This window comes from Hyperolius riggenbachi, chromosome 4 (genome assembly GCF_040937935.1).
Source record: "Hyperolius riggenbachi isolate aHypRig1 chromosome 4, aHypRig1.pri, whole genome shotgun sequence".
Lineage (NCBI taxonomy): Eukaryota > Metazoa > Chordata > Amphibia > Anura > Hyperoliidae > Hyperolius > Hyperolius riggenbachi.
Genome location: NC_090649.1, coordinates 81,651,609 through 81,674,349, shown reverse-complemented (window position 1 = coordinate 81,674,349; position 22,741 = coordinate 81,651,609). Strand labels below are relative to the sequence as shown.

General features: G+C 43.8%; 1 protein-coding gene across 1 annotated transcript in view; it reads right to left on the bottom strand.

Moving 5' to 3' along the window:
• Nucleotides 1-11,195: 11,195 nt before the first annotated feature.
• The window catches only part of MATN3 (matrilin 3), a 53,334-nt gene continuing 41,788 nt past the window's right edge, over nucleotides 11,196-22,741 (bottom strand). The window contains exons 3-6 of the mRNA XM_068233260.1: nucleotides 21,148-21,270; nucleotides 19,339-19,461; nucleotides 16,730-16,834; nucleotides 11,196-11,245 (exon numbers count right to left, since the gene is read on the bottom strand). Coding sequence (XP_068089361.1) covers nucleotides 11,196-11,245; nucleotides 16,730-16,834; nucleotides 19,339-19,461; nucleotides 21,148-21,270 — 401 coding nt within the window. The remainder of the gene's footprint in view (nucleotides 11,246-16,729; nucleotides 16,835-19,338; nucleotides 19,462-21,147; nucleotides 21,271-22,741) is intronic.

Genomic DNA, 22,741 nt, shown 5'->3' with positions numbered 1-22,741 from the left:
CTGACATTATTGTCAGATCTGACAAGCTTAGCTGCATACTTTTTGCTGGTGTGATTCAGACACAACTGCAGCCAAAATAATTAGTAGGGCTGCCAGGCAACTGGTATTGTTTAAAAGGAAATACATATGGCAGCCTCTATAACACTCTCACCTCGGGCTCACTTTAAATCACCCTGCAGCAGAGTGCGCCGACGGGGTGATATGCATAGCTCTGCCCCTGCTCAGTTATTTGCTCCATGCTGAACGGAACGTACAGTGGCACCTTGGTTTGCAAGCATAATTCGTTCCGGAAACATGCTTGTAATCCAAAGCACTCATATCAAAGCAAATTACCCCATAAGAATTCATGGAAACCCAGGTGATTTATTCCACAATCCAAAAACAGTAATGGTAAACAGGGATGCTCAAATCCGGAACCGGGAGACGTCCAGATAGTTGCCATCCGGATATCTCCCAGTAAACCTGTACGGGGGTGTCAATCTTACCTGTCTGACGTCTTCTTTGTCCGTCCCTCGGCGCCTCCCACGATGCGCTCCAAGCGGCGGTCACGTGATTACAAACACTTCCTCCTTCCGGGTTGAAGGAGGAAGTGTTTGTAATCACATGACGCACGTGCAGTGCATCGTGGGAGGAGAAGAAGACGTCAGACAGGTAAGCTTGACCACCCCCACCCCCCAAACACAGATTTACTGGGAGATATCCAGATGGCAACTATCCGGATGTCTCCTGGTTCCGGATTTGAGCAGCCCTAATGGTAAAATAGCATAAAATAAAAATGTGAACAAGGTGTTCACTATTACTAACAGAATCATTGCCGTGTGTTGGCTCACTCCAACTTCTTTTTTTGTGTGTGGCTTTAACAAGGAACTTATCCAATGACAGTTACTTTTGAGAATTTCATGAAAATGTGACTTTGCACAGTCTCTCCACTTAATTAAGTACAATCCTGCAGAGCCAAAGGGAAAAGAACTATCGACTCAGTTGTGATGATGTGATGCGTGTATCCTTTTTTTTTGCTTGTATATCAACATTTCACAAAAATGTTGCTTGTATTCCAAAGCGCTCTTAGGCCTGGGACCCACTAGAAAGTTCAAAACACTATTGCAATCGCTAGCGATTTGTGATAGTGATTTTGGGAGCGATTTCCCTGCTCCTATACAATTTATTAGAATGGAAACGCTCTCAAAATGCTGCATGTCCTGCGACTGCGAATTTCTTAATCGCAATCGCTCTAGTGGAATCTGTCACATCCATTTACATTGGCAGTGAGTTTAGGGAAATTGCTAGCTAGAGTGACCATATTTTTGTGGGTCCAACCTGGGACGGGGGGGGGGGCGTGGGGGGGGGGGCGGCGTGCGCAGCGCGCCGCGGCGAAAAGTGGGAAGGAGTGAGGAGCACGCAGCGGCGAAGACTGGGGGAGGGGGGCTGCGGCGCGCGCAGCGCGCCGCGCCGAACAAATGGGCGTGGCCATGACATTGTATGGGCGGAGCTAACGTAATGATGTAACAGCGAGGCATAAGAAAGCAGTGTTTACGCCATGATGTGGACAAACGAGACTTTGTATCATGGGTGTGCAGAAACTGTGTGATGCTAATAGTATACCGTAACCACAAAGCAGCAAACATAGCCATCTATGACCATTAAATAATAAATGCAGTAACAGTTACCCCGGACACCAGAAAATAAACGCAATAGGCAACATGTCAGTATAAAATAAATGCAATGCGGGCAAACATGTCAGTACAAAATAAACGCAATGCGGGCAACATGTCAGTACAAAATAAACGCACTGCGGGCAAACATTTCACCAGAAAAGAAACGCACTGCGGGCAAACATTTCACCAGAAAAGAAACGCACTGCGGCCAAACATTTCACCAGAAAAGAAACGCACTGCGGGCAAACATTTCGCCAGAAAAGAAACGCAATGCGGGCAAACATTTCGCCAGAAAAGAAACGCACTGCGGGCAAACATTTCACCAGAAAAGAAACGCACTGCGGCCAAACATTTCACCAGAAAAGAAACGCAATGCGGCAAACATTTCGCCAGAAAAGAAACGCACTGCGGGCAAACATTTCGCCAGAAAAGAAACGCACTGCAGGCAAACATTTCGCCAGAAAAGAAACAATGCGGGCAAACAATAACATTTCACTAGAAAAGAAACAATGCGGGCAAACATTTCACCAGAAAAGAAACAATGCGGGCAAACATTTCACCAGAAAAGAAACAATGCGGGCAAACATTTCACCTGGAAAAGAAACAATGCGGGCAAACATTTCACCAGAAAAGAAACAATGCGGGCAAACATTTCACCTGGAAAAGAAACAATGCGGGCAAACATTTCACCTGGAAAAGAAACAATGCGGGCAAACATTTCACCTGGAAAAGAAACAATGCGGGCAAACATTTCACCTGGAAAAGAAACAATGCGGGCAAACATTTCACCTGGAAAAGAAACAATGCGGGCAAACATTTCACCTGGAAAAGAAACAATGCGGGCAAACATTTCACCTGGAAAAGAAACAATGCGGGCAAACATTTCACCTGGAAAAGAAAGCATTTACTCACCTGGCAGAAGTGTCCGGCCTCTGGCGCGCTGCTCCGTCCCGGGACCGTCTTCCTCCTCCTGCTCTTCTCTCCCGCGCTGACAGGGCTACGGCAAGATGGCGCCCGAAGCCCTGTACTAGTGACACAAATAGGTCTCCAGTACAGGGCTTCGGCAGCCATCTTGCCGTAGCCCTGCTCGCCTGCCGGTGTCGGAAACAGACACCGGAAGAGGAGGCTGGAGCGGGGCTGCGGGCAATGAACTGGCACGGCGTCTATAGACACCGCTGCCAGTTCATTGAGGAGAGAGTGGCCAGAGTCCCGAGGCCGGGACGTCCCGCTGCTGAAAGCGGGACGTTTCCCGGGACCTCATTAAGCCTGGGACAGCGGACCCCGAATCCGGGACGTGTCCCGGGCAATCCGGGACGTCTGGTCACTCTATTGCTAGCGATTGAAAGCGCTCCCTAAATGCTCAAAAAAAAGCTCTAGTGGGTTCCAGGCCACAAACCAAGTTACTCTCAGTCCAAGGTTTTACTGTACATCACTGAATTTTGAATGATCGGCTCATGCACTGCGCACTGCTGCCACAACAAGCGGCACTGCAGAGTCTGCCATTGCCTCTACGTCATCAGAGTCACTCCCGTTGCATCCCACCGTGGGTACTGTGGCTAGCCTTATAGGCGTCAATTCACCAGAGGAGAGTTAGTAAGTGATTTGTTTTGCAATTCACCACTGTGCGAGGATAGTTAGAGGAGTGTTAAAGTGAACCTAAAGGCTACAAAAAAAAAATGAGGTTAACTCACCTGGGGCTTCCCTCAGCCCCCTGCAGACGATCGGTGCCCTCACAGCTCCGGTCCGATGCTTCTGGACCCGCCGGCGGCTACTTCCGGTTTCGCCGTCACCGGCCGACAGGCATGGGAACGCGAGTGATTGTTCGCGTTCCCAGCCTGTATATCGCCTCCTATGCTGCTATTGCGGCCTCCTGGCCGCAATAGCAGCATAGGGGGCGTTACACAGGCTGGGAACGTGAACAATCACTCGCGTTCCCATGCCTGTCGGCCGGTGACGGCCACACCGGAAGTAGCCGCCGGCGGGTCCTGGGCCATCGGAGCGGGGCTGCGAGGGCACCGATCGTCTGCAGGGGGCTGAGGGAAGCCCCAGGTGAGTTCATCTCATTTTTTTTTTTTTTGACTTTAGGTTATCTTTAAGTAGCAGACGATATGGATGCGGAAACTGAGCGGAAACCGGTCGGTAGTTATACGGTGTTAATGATTTGCATGTGATACTGCCGCTCTGGATGCTGGAAGTAAAGGATTGTAGGAGGAGGTTATTACCAGCACGTGACCGCAGAGGGTTTCCCTCCCTGTTTTTTGACCCCCTCCTTCCATTACAAATCCCTCCCTCCGTTCTGCATATTAAGCATTTACAATATTAAGTGGATGGGTGAAACGGAGGAGGTATTTGGATACATATTCGCACTCCCTCCCGATGAAAAATGTATCCAAATTCCCCCTTCGTTTCACCCATCCACTTAATATTGTAAATTTTGCTGCTCTCTGGTGCCTGAAATTTGTACAGTATAGGCTGTTACTGTGTGCTGCTAGTAAACTAGCTGCAGAGTGAGCTGCAGCAGCTGTGCGAAAAACCACATATCGCCAGGTACATTTAGGCGATAAATAGATCTAAAATAACGAATGGTCACACCCCCTCTTTTCCTGGTGAATTGTGATTTTGAGAAAAAATAACTAATAACTACCGACTATTTATCGCACAGAATTGCTATTTTGAGTAACCTCTGGTGAAATGACGCCATAGAAACTAATGGCCACTGCCGCGGGGGAGAGTGCCGCAAATCGACGTGTGAAAGAGGCATTAATAGCAATGTCTGTTTTTCTTTTGTGACTATCATAACTTTCAGTAATAACAAGAAATCAACTGTGATTCTAAAACATCTAAATAGAAATGTATGCATTCATAGGAGGTGTGCCAGCGTGACTAAGAAGGGCTGTGTTCAGCCTGACTGGGTGTGTGCAGCCAGATGTCACTGAGGATATAGACCTTTATTTTGTTCCTCAAAAACTATCACTTTAAAGAAACTTTTATGCACCATAATTTTACAATAAAGTTTTATTGAATGCGTATATAAACTGCTCTTTAAAACAGCAGAAGCACAGACGGATACCTCCACCAGTTGTCTTCTCATGCCATTAATTCTGCATTTTTAATGCTTGGCTGGTAGACACATAACAATTTCCTGTCAGATTGACACATGGAATTGATCATTTCCATGTCCGATCTGCTCCAGATTGATAATGGGATCGATTTTGTACAGTGCTGATCTAAAAATGTTACCCTGTTCTCGATACGGAGCAGATCGGACATGTCTGAAATTATTGTTTCGACCCGTCGATCTGATGGGAAAATGCTTCATGTGTACCAGGCATAAAGTCAGATAATAGTGTCACTCCCACACAGATTTAACCATACTGCAGAGTGAGTAAAAGGGTGTGGCAGAGCCATAGCACACGCCTCCTGTAGTGTTCATCACCTGTACCAATGTGTAACTATAGCAACCACGAGGAGGAGGCAGGACTGGGGGACAAACTGCTTACCCGCCCTCCCACTGACACGGGTTCATCCTCCAGATGAGGTATTGTTGTTGCTACGCTTAGTTTGGTGGAGGGGGATCTTGATGGCACTTTTGTTACATGGTCTGGCATTAAGGTTGCCCAGCCGGTATTTTACTGGCATGGCCTGCGCAGTAGAGCGGACCCGACTGGGATCGGCTATTTCCGCCTGATCCCGAACCGAGAGCCGCTACTGTGCCTGCGCTGGAGCTGTGGAAGGTTAATATTTACATGGCCGCTGTTAGGAGTGGCCCTGCAAGACCCCCGTGGGACGGAGGAGGATGAGGGAAGCCTCGATAGGATCCAGAGGCTTCCCCCTCCTGAGGTAAGTACCCCCCAGGGGCCCTTTTTTTTCAATACAGGTTTTCTTTAAAGGACCCCACTATCATGAAACATTTTAAAATGTAAAATACATGTGTACACATTACTATAAAAGTTCAGCTTTCCCAGAGTATAATGCACTAGAAATTACTTTTTTCCTATATTGCTTTTACTTACAGTAGGTAGTAACAACCTGACAGATCTGACAGATTTTGGTAACTCCATTATTCTTTGCAAAAGCAATTCCTGGAAATTATCTTTATAGAGATGCTTGTTAGGCCCCATTTACACTTAATCAGTTGCTCAGTTATAACTGAAAGGAAAACTGATTTTCAAAGTAATGCCCATGTTTTCCTATGGCACCGTTCACACTTAAAGAGGAACTCCAGTAAACATTTTACTGTTGGCAGGTGATGTAGCTGCTGCATGGTTTTTGGCAGTTGGAAACAGCTGTAAACAGCTATTTCCCACAAAAGTTCGAACTTTTCTTGTGGGAGGGGTTACTTGTGGGAGGGGTTTCACCACAATATCAGTCATACAGCGCCGCCTGATAGTCTGTTTGTGAAAAGGAATAGATTTCTCATGTAAAAGGGGGTATCAGCTACTGATTGGGATAAAGTTACATTTTTTGATCGGAGTTTCTCTTTAACGCGTTTTAACTGAAATCTTTTTCATCATGCACTGCTACGGAGAAGAAAAAAACCGCATACCAACTGATTAAGGCCTCGTTTCCACTTGTGCGCCGGCATGTGTCTTGCGAGACGCGATGCCGGCACAGCTGCTGCCTCTCGCAGCCGAATCCCGCTAGCCGCGCTATGCGCAGCTATGGGATTAGGACAGTCACACACAAAATTATACTGCATGACCTCAGATTTTTCCTCGACCACAAATTCGGATGGCTTACATAGACTTCTATAGGCTGCTAAAATCCATCCGATTTCCTGGGCGGGGAATCGTCCCGCATTCGTCGCAATGAAAACCTAGCCTTTGTGTAAATGGGGACTAAGTCTGCCTACTCTCTGCACACAATTTTGGAAGTTGGACTACGCAGATGACATTCAGTAACTGCCTGTTGAAAATAAATGAAAACCTTAGAATCCCCCATGAGGAAATAGATTAGTCCAAAATCTGTCAGTTTTTTCTGTGTACTGTGTAAGTGACAGGAACATAGTATAAAAGTAATTAATAGTGCATTATGATATGGGAGAAATGTTCTTCGAATAAGTACGTGTGTGCATGTATTTTAAGTTTTATAATTTTTAAAACAGTGGGCCTTTAATGCTAGAAATCTAAAACTTTTTTGTTTGCATCAGGTGGATACATAGTAGTCATGTGTAAAAGAACAAAATACATAAGTATTATTTACAGTTATTTATATAGGCTTTCATTTTAATATCAAAAGAGGTAAAGTTCGGTTCTGATTAGTGCAGAAAACGTTCCCATTCCGTTAATTTTTTACACCTCCGCTCAACACAGGAAGCGGATCCTATTGTTAAAAAAGTTTCCGCTTTCACTTGGAATGCAGAGTCCAGACCTGCCGCATTTTCCCGATTTGGAAAGCAGAACGCCAAGTGCATGGATGCAATTAAAGGGAATCTGAAGTGAACATAAAGTTGTATGTGTAGTACAGCTAAGAAATAGAACATTAGTAGCACAGATAGGAGTCTCCTATTGTTTCCAGTACAGGACGAGTTAAGAAACTTCAGTTGTTATCTATGCAAAAGAGCTTTTCTGAGCTCTCTGACCCAACTTGGGTCGGCTACAGTGCTGTTTTCTGAAGCACTTTTCGCAGCCTGTCTCTCCCTGTTTCTTGTTTGTTTAAGGTTTTACTGCCAGGAAGTTCAAAGGGTCATTAGCTCTGCTCTGTTTCATAGTTTAAAATACGGAGTTTAGTTTGTAAATTGCAAATATTATAGAATGATGCAATGCTATAAAGAAAAAGCTATATAAAGCTTTTCTTTGCTACTAATGTTTTATGAATTATCAATTCAATTCAATGGGCATGATTCACAAACCTTTTTCACCTGTTTTCCTCTGTTTTCACCTTATCTGGGTTACATTTTTAAGCTCCCAAATAGGAAAAAAATAATATAATTAAGGTAAGAAAAGTAATATTGAAATTAATTAGTCAGGAACTACCTTACTTTGAGTGATTATTTTGCTTGTAAATGTGCTGAAAGGTTATTTTTATCAATTAGGTAAAAAGTCATTTATGAGAAGTTTTGTGAGTAGAGCACATTATATAAAAAAAAATATTTTTGCTTCAGCGTCAATTTAAATTTTGGACAGTGTCTGTTCTCTATAGGCTGCTCACCATGTCCACTCCATCCACTTTGATTGGTGTGTTTGATTGCCGATACTCACGTGCCCTGGTTCCGCTGTTGCTGACCCCTTCACTCAGTCCCAGTAAACAGATTGGTGCCCGGCAGAAGCATGGGGATCTCCATAGGATTGAAAGACCAATGGGAATCCTCAGCAACAGGGAGGATTCTCATTGGTTTATGGTTGACCAATGAAAATTCTCTCTGTTGCTAGATAGTCTATTGTAATCCAATGGGGAGCTGCATGCACCTGCCAACCTCTTGTCTGTGAGCTTCAGGACTGAGCAGGACCGATCCACTAAGCAGATGCATTTACTGTGCCGTTTTGAATCCGCTCCAAGTGAGAACCAAGCTTTGTTAGGATCAATTATTTCCCAAAAACATGATTAGCTTTGTTTGAATAGTTTATTATTGTACAAGTGTGCAGTTTTGACAGTTGTCTGGAGAGTTTGAACATACATTTGTTATGACATGAGAAATACAATAGCTACCATCACTGATCTCCGGAACAGATTCTGGTTTCCTGGTTGCCAATCGCTTGCAAGGATCTTCTAACCGTTCTCAGCTGCTTAATTATCTAAAGCCAAAGGACCACATTAAAGTAGAACAGCTAGTATTTTCAGAGAGAGACTACCAAGAGTGTCACCTAAATGACAGGTTTACCTGAGGCCCAGTTCACACTGTGACGCAGATGCAAACGTGGTGCGGTAAGGGCATACACTCCCCATCATTCACATAACTGCCGTTGTTCATTCGTTCCATTCGTGTAGCCGTCCATTTGCTTATTCCGCCGCTGCTGCTGCTCCTCCATTCCTCCTAAAACCAATAAGAGCCTGGCAGAAGCAAGGAGCTCCCTGTTGGATTTCACAAAATCAACTGGAGTCCTACCTAGCTAGGATTCCCATTTGTTTTGTTGCAAACCGATGGGTTGTCCCTTGCTTCTGCTAAGCTCCGATCTACTTCAGAACAAACGGTGGATGTCAGCAGTGGCAAAACAAAATCCAGGTAAGTTGGCGTTCTGCATGCAGCGACCAGCCTAGTGGGAATAGACTTGGTCCATTACCATAGGCGTCTGATTTGCGGCACAATCGTGAAAGAAATGCTGCAGGTTGGGATTTTGCATTTGCAGCTGATTGACAGTTTGAACACATCCTATTAACAACATGGATGCATTCACCATCCGATTTTGCATTAAAATGCTGCTTTTTTATTTCTGTGTAAAGTGGCCTTTACAGCTCAAGTCCAGTGACAACTTTTTATTCACTTTTGTACTTGGCAGAAAAGAGGCAGGAACTGTTTTTAATGCGCTCTGTTTCAAGTTTTTTGGAATTCCGAGCTTACTCTTTACTCCCTGTCCTGACAGTAAGTGGGGCATATCCCTCCATTCAAAACAGAGAAAGCAATATCTATGTAGAACAGAAAAGCGTTAGAATGTTTGTATTTTTATTGCTCTTTAGTGATGGTCAATGATATACTAACAATACTGTATTGCACATAAAGTAAATGCAAATGATATGAATGACCTTGCGAGATAATTAAGTGTATGTGTTTTATTAATGGTATAAAGAACATAGAACACAGTCATATATTTTTATTTTGAGTTCAGGCTTCATTATTAAGACTGAATTATAAATAGCAGCCATGGCAAATCAAATTTTTGAGCCGCAAAACAAACAGAAGTAATAACCCTTTTAACTTTCCAGCACAAATACCTTATCAAAAGCCTTTTCTGAGCCAGATTAAACTATTTTGGCTTCTTTTTACTACAAGCTATTCAACTGGCTCATTTGCATAAATAACAACTCTAGTTTTTTAAAGACCTTTACACATGATTGATGTCACCCAATGGGGTTCGGGACCCGGTCCCTCAGGCGACATCGCTGGTCCGAGGCTGTACAGACACAGAGTCATCTGTACAGCTGATGACGCATTCTGTTGCTATGCAGGGCCAATAGAGCTGCGCTGATATGATGTCACATGTTGGGCGGGGTAAGTGGAGCCAACAAAGGTACTGGCTGTTACTCAGCCAATCGCATCGCTGGCCAAGCACCTTCGCTGGTTGGGGGCTGCTGAACACATTGGATTATCAGCAAAGGCAGTCATTATCGGCCACCTCAGCCGACTTTAATCTAGCGTGTGTATGGGGCCTAACATTTGTTGTGCTGGAAAATAGACTTCAGACATTTTCTTAGTAAGGCCAGTACTTTGTGTACCTATGTGTATCTCATTATGTCACTTTAGGTGTGCTTTAAGGGTGCCATAGGGGCAGAACATATAGAGGTAATTTCCCTATTGAAGATCAGGCAACTAGAAAACTGAAATCAAATGTATTGACCCTTCACTACTAGGAAAGAAGGAAAAAAATGGTTTTGTGTCACATGGATATATTGACAGGTTTATGGAATGATGGCAAACAGTGAAGTGTATTAACTCGGGGCAGCCAATCTAAATTAGAATTGCCTAAAATGAACTTTGACTTGTGGTTTCTCTGAGTTAGCGCACTTTAGTTTTTGTAGAAACCCCACCCCTTCCCCCCAACTCATTCATAAGTTCCTAATGGGTAAACGGCTGAACAAAATGGCTGCTCCTCCTGTGCAGATGTTTTGTATGGAGTTCTTGTTATGCTGTATACATTGAATTTCTCTCTTTAGCTTCATGTAGGTAGAAAAAAACAAAGTCTTGTAAAATACTTTAAAGGCTAGCTGATAAAGTTAAATGATGCAATCTTTCTGGGATCTAGTCCCCTTCTTCAGGCATATTTACAGATGTTAGCTGAAGCAAAACACTGATCACCTGACATCTAACTGCTAAACAGTAACCAGTACAACTGCCATCTACACATGTTTACTATTTACCTACATCAGTGTTTTGCTTCAGCTAACATCTGGAAATATGCCTGAAGAAGGGGACTAGATCCCAGAAAGCTTGCATTATTTAACTTTATCAGTTAGCCATTGAAAGGTATTACTTTTACAAGACTTTGTTTTTTTTCTACCTACATAATTTGTTTGGCTAACGGTACAGAAACATCTACTATCTCTTTAGGTTTAGTAAAACAGTAAAGTCTTAGTTATCCGGCATTGACAGGGATCGGCTGATCCCGGATAAGCATGCTTCCTGGTTGCTTGAGACTCAAGCACAGGCCTAGCTAATACAGTCTGAGTCTCAGTCTACATACATTCCACAAACTCTAGGGGGGGGGGGGGGGGGTAAATATAAAAAAAAAAATAGTTGCTTGTATATTTCTGAATATCTTCTTTTAACCTTGTCTATTGATAGTTGCATTGGGATCCCACTGTATAGTAATTGAACAATAAACATCACAGGTAATGCGCAAAGCGTAGATTATTGCACCATAAACGATAACGTCCATATTGTTCTATTCAGTTTCTTCTTCCTTCATAGACTTTCAGTTTCTTAGTAAGGTCATCTAGTGGCGTGTGGTTACGGAAAAGTCAGACTAGTTTGTGAAATACAGAAGAGCGCAATTCATATTTCATACACACTCTGTACCAAAAATTACATTTTATATTTTTCTTAATTTGATTTAATATATGGGAACATGTGCAATTATCACAAAATCAGTGCTTCATTTTGGAACTCCAGAGAGTCCTGACTCTGGTTTAACTGGCAATGTGTCTAAGAGGGAAAAAGTGTTTTGCTTTACTGCTGCAGTCAACTATTTTAGTATTAAACCTTTTTTTTATTGAGTTTTAAAATAAAGAAAGAAAATTGTACTTCGGCAACAGGTACTTTGTCATGGTACATACGACAGTACACCAACATCCATAATATGCAATAAACAGGCTGTATTAGAGAAGCCATCAAGGCAGATCCAATAACCAATACTAAACGCATACCCCAAAATGGGTGCCGTAGCAAAGATTTGAGATAGATCTGAGCATGAAAGGTTCTCTATAGAACAGGCACATAAACCCATGTGGATGGGCGGTCCATGCAAACAATTTTTCGACAACCTTCAGTGAGCAAGTTGTTGTTATAGCTCAATGGATAAAAGTATAGGTACAGCCTGAGACAGTATCTGAAAAGAGAGTTTAGGTAAGCAAGAAATGAGGTGAGGAAGTAAAGGAACCCCAGTCCCTACTTCCCTTTGGCAACAAACCATGGAAACTTACCACCATGGTCAAAAACCAATGAATAGCCTATGCCAATCTCCAGGGAGGGGTGCAATGTGGTTTCTAAGATCTCCTTACCATATCTTTGGCCCTTGTGAGTCTTTAAAGTCTATCCAGAATGCCCACTTAAGGACGTATGCATCTGTTCTATCTTGCAAGGTGTGGTACAGGTTGCCCATCTTACAAATATTGTTCTTTTCTTCAACTACTTGACCACTGCAGGTGCTGTTCCCCTTTTGGACCATAGCAATTTTTCGGCAGGGGAATGCTGATCGTTTGGGGAACATTAGGAAGGTGAGTTGCCATCCTCTTCTTCCCCTCCTACCACCGCTGCTTTCACTGATCACTATGATCGGCCAGCGATCATAGTGATCAGGAGCCAATCGCCATGGCCCCTGATTACTGAGGCACGTGTGACGTAACAACATGTGCCAAGTCATATGGTTCAGGTGCTCTCGGTGCTGCCAGAGAAGAAGTGAGGCTTTGGTTTCACTTTTTTTTTTTGAGAATAAATACCAAAACACATACAGAAATTCAAGTGTTGTCCAGGAAATCTAGACATAAGTTAATCACCACAAAATTGTAAAATTGTTCACAAGTGAGTTTAAATTCCCACTATAGCATAAAAGTGCAAATTACGAACATGTAGCACATAAAAGCATATACCAATGAGCATTATTCACGTAGAGCTGCTTCTGTTAAGCAAACCTGAGATAAATGTTAGAGGTTAAACCTGATAGTTAGTGGTAGAAGAGGCAGTCCGAGTAGCAAAAGCCATTGGGATAACAGGATGGGTTGAAAGCCAAGGTTGTCCAATGAGCTGGTTGTATATAATATACTGTAAATAATGTTTTAGAGCAAAGTTGAAATGCAGAGTTATATTCCGCTTTATAAGGGCTCTTTTCCACTATGAAATGCGATCGCGATTACGATTGCGATCGCAATCGCATTTCAATTTCCACCTGCGATTGCGATTGCGATTGAGCTACTATACTCATTATAGTCTAGCTCAATCGCATACAAAACGCAGCAGGACGACGATTGCGCTTTGACCAAAATCGCATCGCAATCGGATCGCACTAATGGAAATTGCTGCTGCAGTTTCCATTAGTTTAATGTACCTTGCGATTTGCAGTCAGTCGCAAATCGCAGGCTAGTGGAAAAAGGCCCTTAGTCTGTGGGATGCAGGTCTCTGGATAATAGACCTGTCTTTGCTTTGCAAGCTTCAGACCTGTTCTGCTGCTGAGGAATTTGTATATACTGATTATGCAAATTGCCTAGTCGCCTCCCTTGAAGGCTTGCAGCATAAATACCATGTGATCCCACAATCCTTTGCTGGTCATCATGGTTTGTTACTGCTAAAACACTCCTGGAGTGTCAGCCTCGCTATTGTTTGCTAAACATATCTTAGAGTATTCCTGGGGATTGCATTAGGCATCCCTCTAGTACAGTCAGGTTGTATTATTTGTATTGCCTGTTCTGTCTTCTGTTTGTCCTTGCGATTGCACTGTCGCCAGCGGTTGGCGATGTTGAATCGTTTGGTCCAGAACCTGGGTCGCACTTGCCCTAGCGTTAGCGGCAGTGGATCTCTCTAGTCTCTGTCTTGGAGTTTTACCGTAGCGGCGGTTGCTACTGGTTACTCCTTCTGTCTGTTTTGCCGTGTGGATCAGACTCGCTCTGGCGGAAAGAGCAGTGGATCTTGCTAAGCTCTGTTTCTGTACTTGGATCACACTTGCTCTGGCGGAAAGAGCAGTGGATCCTTCTAGCTCTGTTTCAGTACTTGGATCACACTTGCTCTGGTGGAAAAGAGCAGTGGATCCTGCTAACTCTGTTTCCCTACTTGGTTCACACTCGCTCTGGTGGAAAGAGCAGTGGATCCTTCTTGTCCTGTCCCTGAACCCAGATCGCACTCGCTCTGGCGGAAGAGCGTTGGATCTTATCTGACCTATTCCTGTTTCTGTTCGTTTGTATGTCCAGGTCGCACTCGCTCTAGCAGTAGCAGCGGTGGTTCCTTTTGTACTCTGTCTGGGAGTGTAGGCCAGAGCTGCGGTTGCTGCTGGCTGCTCCTTCTCTCTGTCTTGTCTGAATGCTTGCTGTAGGCTCGGTGAGGTAACCATTAAGCAAGCATTCGCGTTCTCTATTTCATGTTTGTGTGTCGTTGGTTGGTTAGGGTGGAGTGCTTGTCTCTGTTGCGCTTATCGTGTGGAGACCACGCTGTAAACGCGTTCGCTGTTGTGAATGAGTGCGGTGTTCGCGTTTAGCTAGCGTTTGTTATTTTCCTTATCTTCTCATTGTTGTTTGCTGTGCCTTTGCTACTCTCGTGCTCTGTCCTGCTCAGTCTTGTGTCACTTCTGGCAATTGCCTCTCTCGCGATTGCGCTCCTACTTTGTTTCTCCTGTTGTGTGTTCACCGTCGCCGGTTGGCGACTAGATTGGTGCACATACATACATTCTGTCCCTGTGCTCATTCTCATTGGGAATCGCATCTCTTGCGATTGCTTTCTCACTTGGTTTCCACTGTTGTGTGTTCACCGTCGCTGGTTGGCGACTAGATTGGTGGGCATACATACATTCCTTCTCTGTGCTTATTCAATCTTGTGTCGCTGTTAGCAATCGCCATCTCTTGCGATTGCTTTCCTACCTGATCTTCACGGTTGTGTGTTCATCGTCGCTGGATGGCGACTAGATTGGTGGACACACATACACCCCTTCTCTGAGCTCTCTCTCTTTAAGGGCTATCTTGCCCTGCATTGTTTCCCCTCATACAATTCCTATCTGGCATCTGTGGCTTTGCAGAGGATCTGTTCCTCTGCACTCCACAGCTCCATCTGCCGGCAGGAATTCCCCTCTACAGCTGGGTTCTCTCAGATTATACGCTTGTGGAGGATTTCCGCAGTGTCGGCGCGCATCCTGTGCGCTGACCACGGAAAGAATTACACAATCGTTACAGTCTTAAACCAAAAGTATGAAATGGAGGGTTCAGTGGTTTTAAGGGAGGCTAAGCAGTGAAAAATCTGCCAGGGCTGATGGAGTTCAGTGGGGGGAGTATGATGGTTCCGGGACAATTGAGTATGGAACATAATTTAGAAAGCTGTAACAAATTTGCCTAGTCTAATAACTACAGTCCAACCACCATTTAAACGCTGTGGAATTGAGACCTGGTGCAAAGTTCAGGTTATGAAATATCTCTGTCATCTGGGAGGGTTTAGACTGGAGTTGGATGTAAAAGTTAAACTTAAACCATAGTTGCATCAAATGTCTTGTGAGTTTTGCAGGACTTATAATTGAAAAACATACTCCACATTAGACCTCTGAGGTGAATTGGAGCAATGAGATCCAACTCCAACTGGAACCACAAGGGAGCCTGGAAAAAACCCTTTATAGATGGCATAGTAGTATAGTGAGAATCTGGGGGAATCGACGCCTCCTTCTTCGCGTGGGCTTATTAGGATAGTGTGCTTACATTTCGGGCATTTCCCGGCCCATAGAAATTTATGACAGGCCCTCTGCAGATTATGAATAATCTGCTATACGAACAGGGATTTGGAAAACTCAGAAGAGGTATATTATCCTTAGCAAGATATTTTCACAGAATGGATGAATTCAAACAATAATATAGGGACTTTGTCCCATTAAGCTAGGAGTATAGTCACTTCTCTTCCTGTACTGTGGGTCCTACAACCATGGACGCTTGGCCACTGTCCAAGTGCAATCATAATCCAAGATTGATCAGCACACCATTCTGTTTGATTGTTTGTTTGTTATTGCCTCCACCATGGCCAATCCGACAATTGTTTCGGGTCTATCAAATACAACCCCTTTCTCAAGGCATGTCAGCAGTGTCAGTGCCTCATACTTATGACACTGTTGACATGCCTTGATAAAGGGTTTTATTTGATATCCCCAAACCATTGTCACGAGGGGGGAGCAATAAATTTGGCTTAAACAAACAGAGTAGTGTGCAGAGTGCAGACCAATCTCTTGGATTACGATTGCACTTGGATGTTGGCCAAGGGTCCATGGTTGTAGGACCCACAGTACATGAAGAGGAGTGACTACACAAATCCTGGTACCTTCCTTGGTTAGATTAATCCCCAAGTATTGAGGTAAGTATTGCGATGCTATAAACCCAGGGAATTGGCTAGGCTCCATACCTGAGGTAAATTAGGGGATACAAAATCGCTTTTATCTTTAATGTAATGAATGATGTAATTGAGGAGGTTCGGGATGGTAGTATGCGGAATACTCTAAGGGTCATGATCATATCATTTGCAAAAAAAGGTATAGCTGAAGTACATAGGAAATAAGTAATTTACATTGTAATTTACTCTTGAACAAATGTACACATTATATGTACGTGTAGACATCCATTTAACAAGCTACAGCTTTTTGTTATAGAAGCCCTGTAAATAAAGTACTTTATTCTAAATCAAGTTACATTTCCCAAAGAAGATACAGTATAACTACGAACCGAGAAGAAACTGAACACTCATGCTAACCTTAGCCTAACCTGTCTTTATGTTTCTCACCCTAATAGGTACAATACTTACCTATGAACAGTGAAGGTAACAATTCTGAGCCTAGATCATGTGATGCTGAAGGCAACCTTAGCACAGCAGAACTTATAAACACAGAGAGCCGCTAACCATGGCACATACACTGAGAGGATGAAGAGGGTGAGGCTTTGTGTTAGGACGGCCTCTCAGAGACCCCACCTTCAAAACATATCGCCCACCTGCCTCAGCAAATGTTTGCTAGAAGAAAATTGCATATAAAGGATATGTTGTTTAGTCAGCGACTCAATGTAATTATTCACTTTCCCCTGGAAGGCAACAAGGCTTTCACATTTGCAGGGGTCTTCCGTCTGTACAGCCCTCCGGACCTCCTCTGTGTAAACAAAACAAAGAAAATTAGGAATAAAGGCTTAAAGAGACACTGAAGCGAAAAAAAAAAATATATAATGAATTGTTTGTGTAGTACGAATAATTACTAGAACATGGTAGCAAAGAAAATATTCTCATATTTTTATTTTCAGTTATATAGTGTTTTTTATAACATTGAATCATTCCCTAATATTTGCAGTTTACACACTACTCAGCAATTTAAATGATTTTACAGAGCCACCCACTGAACTTTCGACCTGTCCTCTGGAGAGAAAAAGAAATTACGACTGACAGTTGAGATAACAAGCTTCAGAAGACAGAGCTCTCGTCGACTTTGAAATTCGTGGAGCTCAATGGCTCTTTTGCATAGATAAAAACTGGAGTTTCTTAACTCTTCCTGTACTGGAAACAATATTAGACTTATGTCTCTGCCCCTAATGTTTTATTTCTTAGCTGTACTACACATACAAATCATTATATCATAATTATTTTTTTTTTGCTTCAGTGTCTCTTTGAGCAGTGTTCCCCAACCCTGTCTTCAAGGACCACCAACAGTACATGTTATGTAGAAATCCACAGAGGTAGGTAATGGCTCAGCAGGTAAGCCCTGCTGAGACACTAATTACCCCACCTGTGCATGTTTGTGGACATACTGCGATGCAGCGATTTGTACACATGATCATAGGTTCAAAGCGAGGCTTGGATATACTGTGCGTCGGGGATGCGCTGTTTGAAGTTACAGGTATGTGCATGGATGTGAAATTGCCCACAGTTCCCCATTAGGTCCGCCTGCGAGGTGATTGGCTACAGGTAGGGGGAGGAGTATAAATAGAGGTTGTGCAGGTATTAGTGGCATGCTATCACTTGACGAAGAACAGTTTATCCGTTCGAAACTGCAACTGTTCATTGTGTGGGCAGATTGGGCTGCAATGTAGGCATAACCCACGTCTGGAAGATGCCTTTATCTACTTATATGCAGCTGAGAGCTATAAATACCACTGAGCTATAATCACATCCTTGAGGCTTTCGGATGTTTTGGCTACATTTTGTTCACATATTTTGGTGAATAAATACCTGCTTTTTAAAGAGAACCCGAGGTGGGGTTTTGACAATGCTATCCGCATACAGAGGATGGGTCTGGCTATCCAGATCCCCCTAAGTTCCCCCTGCGCTCTGCTATGCCCCATAAATCACAACCGCACTGTGTGGGCTGTGTTTACCTATGTACTGTCAGTCTCAGCTGCTCCCCCGCCTCCTGCATAGCTCCTGTCCCCGCCCACATCCCTTCCCTCCAATCAGCGGGAGGCGGGGGGAGCAGCAGACTGACAGTACAGAGATAAACACAGCCCGCTGCAACACGCTGCGTGTCGACAGCGCGGCTGTGATTTATGGGGGATAGCAGAGCGCAGGGGGGGCTTAGGGGGGATCTGGATAGCAACAGAGGCTGGGCAGTATAGGCAGAACCAGCCTCTGTATGCGGATAGCATTGTCAGAACCCCACCTCGGGTTCTCTTTAAGATACGGCCAGTGCAGGTCATTATTTCTTTTTGGTCTATACTAAGTCTGTGCTAGCCCCACGGACTAGACCTAGCACGTCCATTGAAGCAAGTATGGTGTGCTGTCTGAGAAGTACAAAGCTACATTATTTATGGTAAATTCTTCCTAACCTGTCCCCTGAACCATATTTACACTTTCAATGCACCATGGATTTTGCACTGCTGTACAGAGCTGGTGAACCTGTGTGCATATTGTGTGCATGTGCTTACATTTACCAGCATTCTGCTGGTCTGGGAAACTTGGGCGACTGCTGCATACTTACCCTCCATAGGTAAGTATCTGTCTTAAGTAGCTTTAGTGCTTCCGAAGACGGGCTGCTCTGTTCTGCGCATGCCCGACCACGCTGTCTCGCGCATGTGCAGTATGGAGCAGCTCGTCTTTAGGAGCATGTGGGCCTCTGAAGCCTCCCGCACTGGTGGATTCAAACGGGGGGCACATCGCTGGAATGAGGGCACCGGGAGAGGAGTGGGAAGGCTCTATGCAGTGTTCCCCAACCCTGTCCTCAAGGCCCACCCACAGTGCATGTTTTGTGGAAATCCACAGAGGTAGTTAATCAGCTCTGCTGAGACACTAATTACCTCACCTGTGAATGTTTGTGGTTTTCTGCAAAACATGTACTGTTGGTGGGCCTTGAGGACAGGGTTGGGGAACTCTGCTCTATAGGACCCAGAGCCTTCCCTGTCCATTTGTAAGTTTCTGGGTTTTTTTTTCAATTCCCATTAGCTTTAAGGAGTGGAGTTCCACATCCTTGGTTTAGAAAATACACCAAGTTCCACTGATAATAGTCTCATGACCCACCACAAAGTGCAATGTAGAATCCTGTGCTTTGATTTTTCAAAGCACGTTCCCAAAAATACATTTGCATGTGGAAACATCAATTCCGGTTCAAAGTTGATTTCATAAATTCCACCAGCTTGTCCCAATACCACACCCCTGAGGAGTCAGACTCACGAGAACAAGTCTTCTTGTCGGGATTGAGAGAGTAGCCAGCACGACACTTGCACTGGTAAGATGTGGCTGTAGATACGCAGATCTGCTCACAGTCATGCCGCCCCATCGCACACAAGTCTACACCTGTTATAAAGACACAGGACATAAATTAGTAATGCCAGCAGCACAGACATCTATTTTCTTCTGAATGCGATTACATTTTTAATCATATTTAAGGTGGCCATACACCGTAATAATCAATCCCAGCACTTCGGTCAGGAATATACAGTCTCCTGGGAGGGGGAGGTCACATGAAGTAGAAGACCTCCGTAGGTGAGTATGTAGGAGGTTTGTATGTAGTGAGGAGTATATTGTTAGGTTAGGTAGGGAACCGGGTGGGAGGAATCAGCTTAAAAATATATTTATGTAAATAGGTTTTAAAAGGTTCCTGTGTTATATTAAAGTTGCTATTATTGTTCCTCTGTGTTATACAGTATTCTTGCTAAGCCGCTATTATCATTGTCTTGCTTTTTTTCTGGTTCACGATTTATTGTTTCTATTTCTTACCATTCTGAGCTGTTCATGTGCCAAACCCAATTTCAGGCATGACCCAACCGTGCTTGGTGAACAAATCTGAATCCGATTCTGAAGATGAAAGGGAGTCATGTGATAAGGAAATCTCCAGCACAATATCTGGGTAAATTTGTTGTATAGGCTGCTTTGATGGAGAAGTAATTATTTCTGGATCAATATTGTGTGGAAAGTTTATGTCCACTTTAAATGAAATTTGAGGGGTCCAAAAAGGACCTCTTTGATAGTTCACGGTATTGAGAAAATTAATAAAGTGAATGTACAGTCCTTCACTAGCTGTGAGTCCCAACCAGACTGAAGGGGTACCACATTAGTGTTGTCCGGATCATGAACGATTCGGATCTTTGATCCGAATCTATTTTATGAGTCGATCATCCGAATCATCAAAATGAGTGATTCGGATCGCAAAAGGGGCGGGACCAGGAGCGACACGCCCCCTCTCAGCGGGCAGCGGGGTCCTGGAAGCAGAGCAGGGATGGATCGCTGAGTTGGAGGGGAGCCAGCCTTGCAGCCACAGGTAGATGAGAGAGGTAGAGGGGACATGGCCGGGTGCCACTGCCAGATATGGGTAGAGCACACATACTGGCTATAACGTGCTGCTCATTATAGGCTGGCTGTTCCGTAGTGCTGCACAGTGATCACATTGGAAACGTTTGGCTCAGCACAGCTCAGTAACTTTGCAGACAGTGTGATTGAAAGGCAATATGATCCTCCTGCACTCGGCACTAAACAGCTGCAGTTCACTTCTGGGAATGCTTTCTTTCACTGTGCGACCTTTTCTTTCAAAGTGTACAGATGAACATATAGGTGAAATATATGTAAAGCATATGACTTCAGCATGTAGGTATTACGTGCAAACATTTCTGCTCTCTGCTGGTCCCTCCTCCCTTCTCTGTCCACTCCCTGCCCTCTGTGCATCTTCTCCCCTTCTCTGTGTGTCCACTCCCTCCCCTTCTCCTGTCCACAGACCTGTCCTGCTGTTCATTTCACCCCCGAATGCTTCCGGTAGTAAAATGATCCGAGATTCGGATCAAAGATCCGGATCTCTTCAATGATCCGATTCGAATCATCCGGATCATTGAAAAGATCCGAACTTCCCATCTCTATACCACATGACTAGTGATGATGACATTTGGCCAGTGGGTGTGGCTTAGTGAGCAGTAAGACATTGTATGGGTGGGGCTGGAGTGTCACTCCATAACTACCTGGCAGCACAGATTTAGTATAAGTGAAACTTACGTGAACAGGTCTTCTTGTCTGGATTGAGTATAAAGCCATCCCGACACTTGCACTGATAGGAATTAGCCGTAGACACGCAGATATGCTCACAGTCATGCCTTCCCTGCGCACAGTAGTCCACCCCTGAATAGTAAAAACATATATTAATAGTATCTAATAATTATTTATCATTGATTTTATGAAGGCTTCATTAGCCATTATTTAAAGTACCGGTATATCTAACAGAATGATCTGTCGCTGTCACTTACAATGGGTTGTAAAACTCTGACAGGTTTTGGACTGGTCCATTAACTCATGAGGAATTCTCAGGGTTTTCCTCTACTTTCAAAAGCACTTACTGAATGACATTTACACAGTCCAACTTGCAAAATAATGTAAAAGCGAGTAGGGAGGTTAGTCAGCATGTTTGTATAGATTCTTTTCAAAGAATGTTTTTGTAGAATAAAGGAAATACTGAGAACCCCCAAGAGGAGATGGACTAGTCCAAAGTTTGTCAGTCATGTCAGAATTGTATTGCCTTCTGTAAGCGACAGCAACATAAGAGAAAAGTGATTTATATTGCATTTTCATCTAGAGAAATGTACCTCCTATTTTTATATGTACACACATACTGTAAATTTCACAATTTTCAAAATAGTGGTCCTTTAACAGTGGTTATGTACATATGCAACCAGATGACTTGATTTGCTAGTCAGGTAGCAGCTGCCCACTACAAAATGAAGAGAGAAAGAAGGCAGAAGAGGACACTGCTTGAATAATACATCAAACATTTAATGTAATCCATTGAAAAAATTATGTATACATACAGTGGGTTGCAAAAGTATTCGGCCCCCTTGAAGTTTTCCACATTTTGTCACATTGCTGCCACAAACATGCATCAATTTTAATGGAATTTCATGTGAAAGACCAATACAAAGTGGTGTACATGTGAGAAGTGGATCGAAAATCATACATCATTCCAAACATTTTTTACAAATAAATAACTGCAAAGTGGGGTGTGCGTAATTATTCAGCCCCCTGAGTCAATACTTTGTAGAACCACCTTTTGCTGCAATTACAGCTGCCAGTCTTTTTAGGGTATGTCTCTACCAGCTTTGCACATCTAGAGACTGAAATCCTTGCCCATTCTTCTTTGCAAAACAGCTCCAGCTCAGTCAGATTAGATGGACAGCGTTGGTAAACAGCAGTTTTCAGATCTTGCCACAGATTCTCGATTGGATTTAGATCTGGACTTTGACTGGGCCATTCTAACACATAGATATGTTTTGTTTTAAACCATTCCATTGCTGCCCTGGCTTTATGTTTAGTGTCGTTGTCCTGCTGGAAGGTGAACCTCCGCCCCAGTCTCAAGTCTTTTGCAGTCTCCAAGAGGTTTTCTTCCAAGTTTGCCCTGTAATTGGCTCCATCCATCTTCCCATCAACTCTGACCAGCTTCCCTCTCCCTGCTGAAGAGATGCACCCCCCGAGCATAATGCTGCCACCACCATATTTGACAGTGGGGATGGTGTGTTCAGAGTGATGTGCAGTGTTAGTTTTCTGCCACACATAGCGTTTTGCATTTTGTGGGATGTTCAAGGCTTTGGAAACCTTTTTG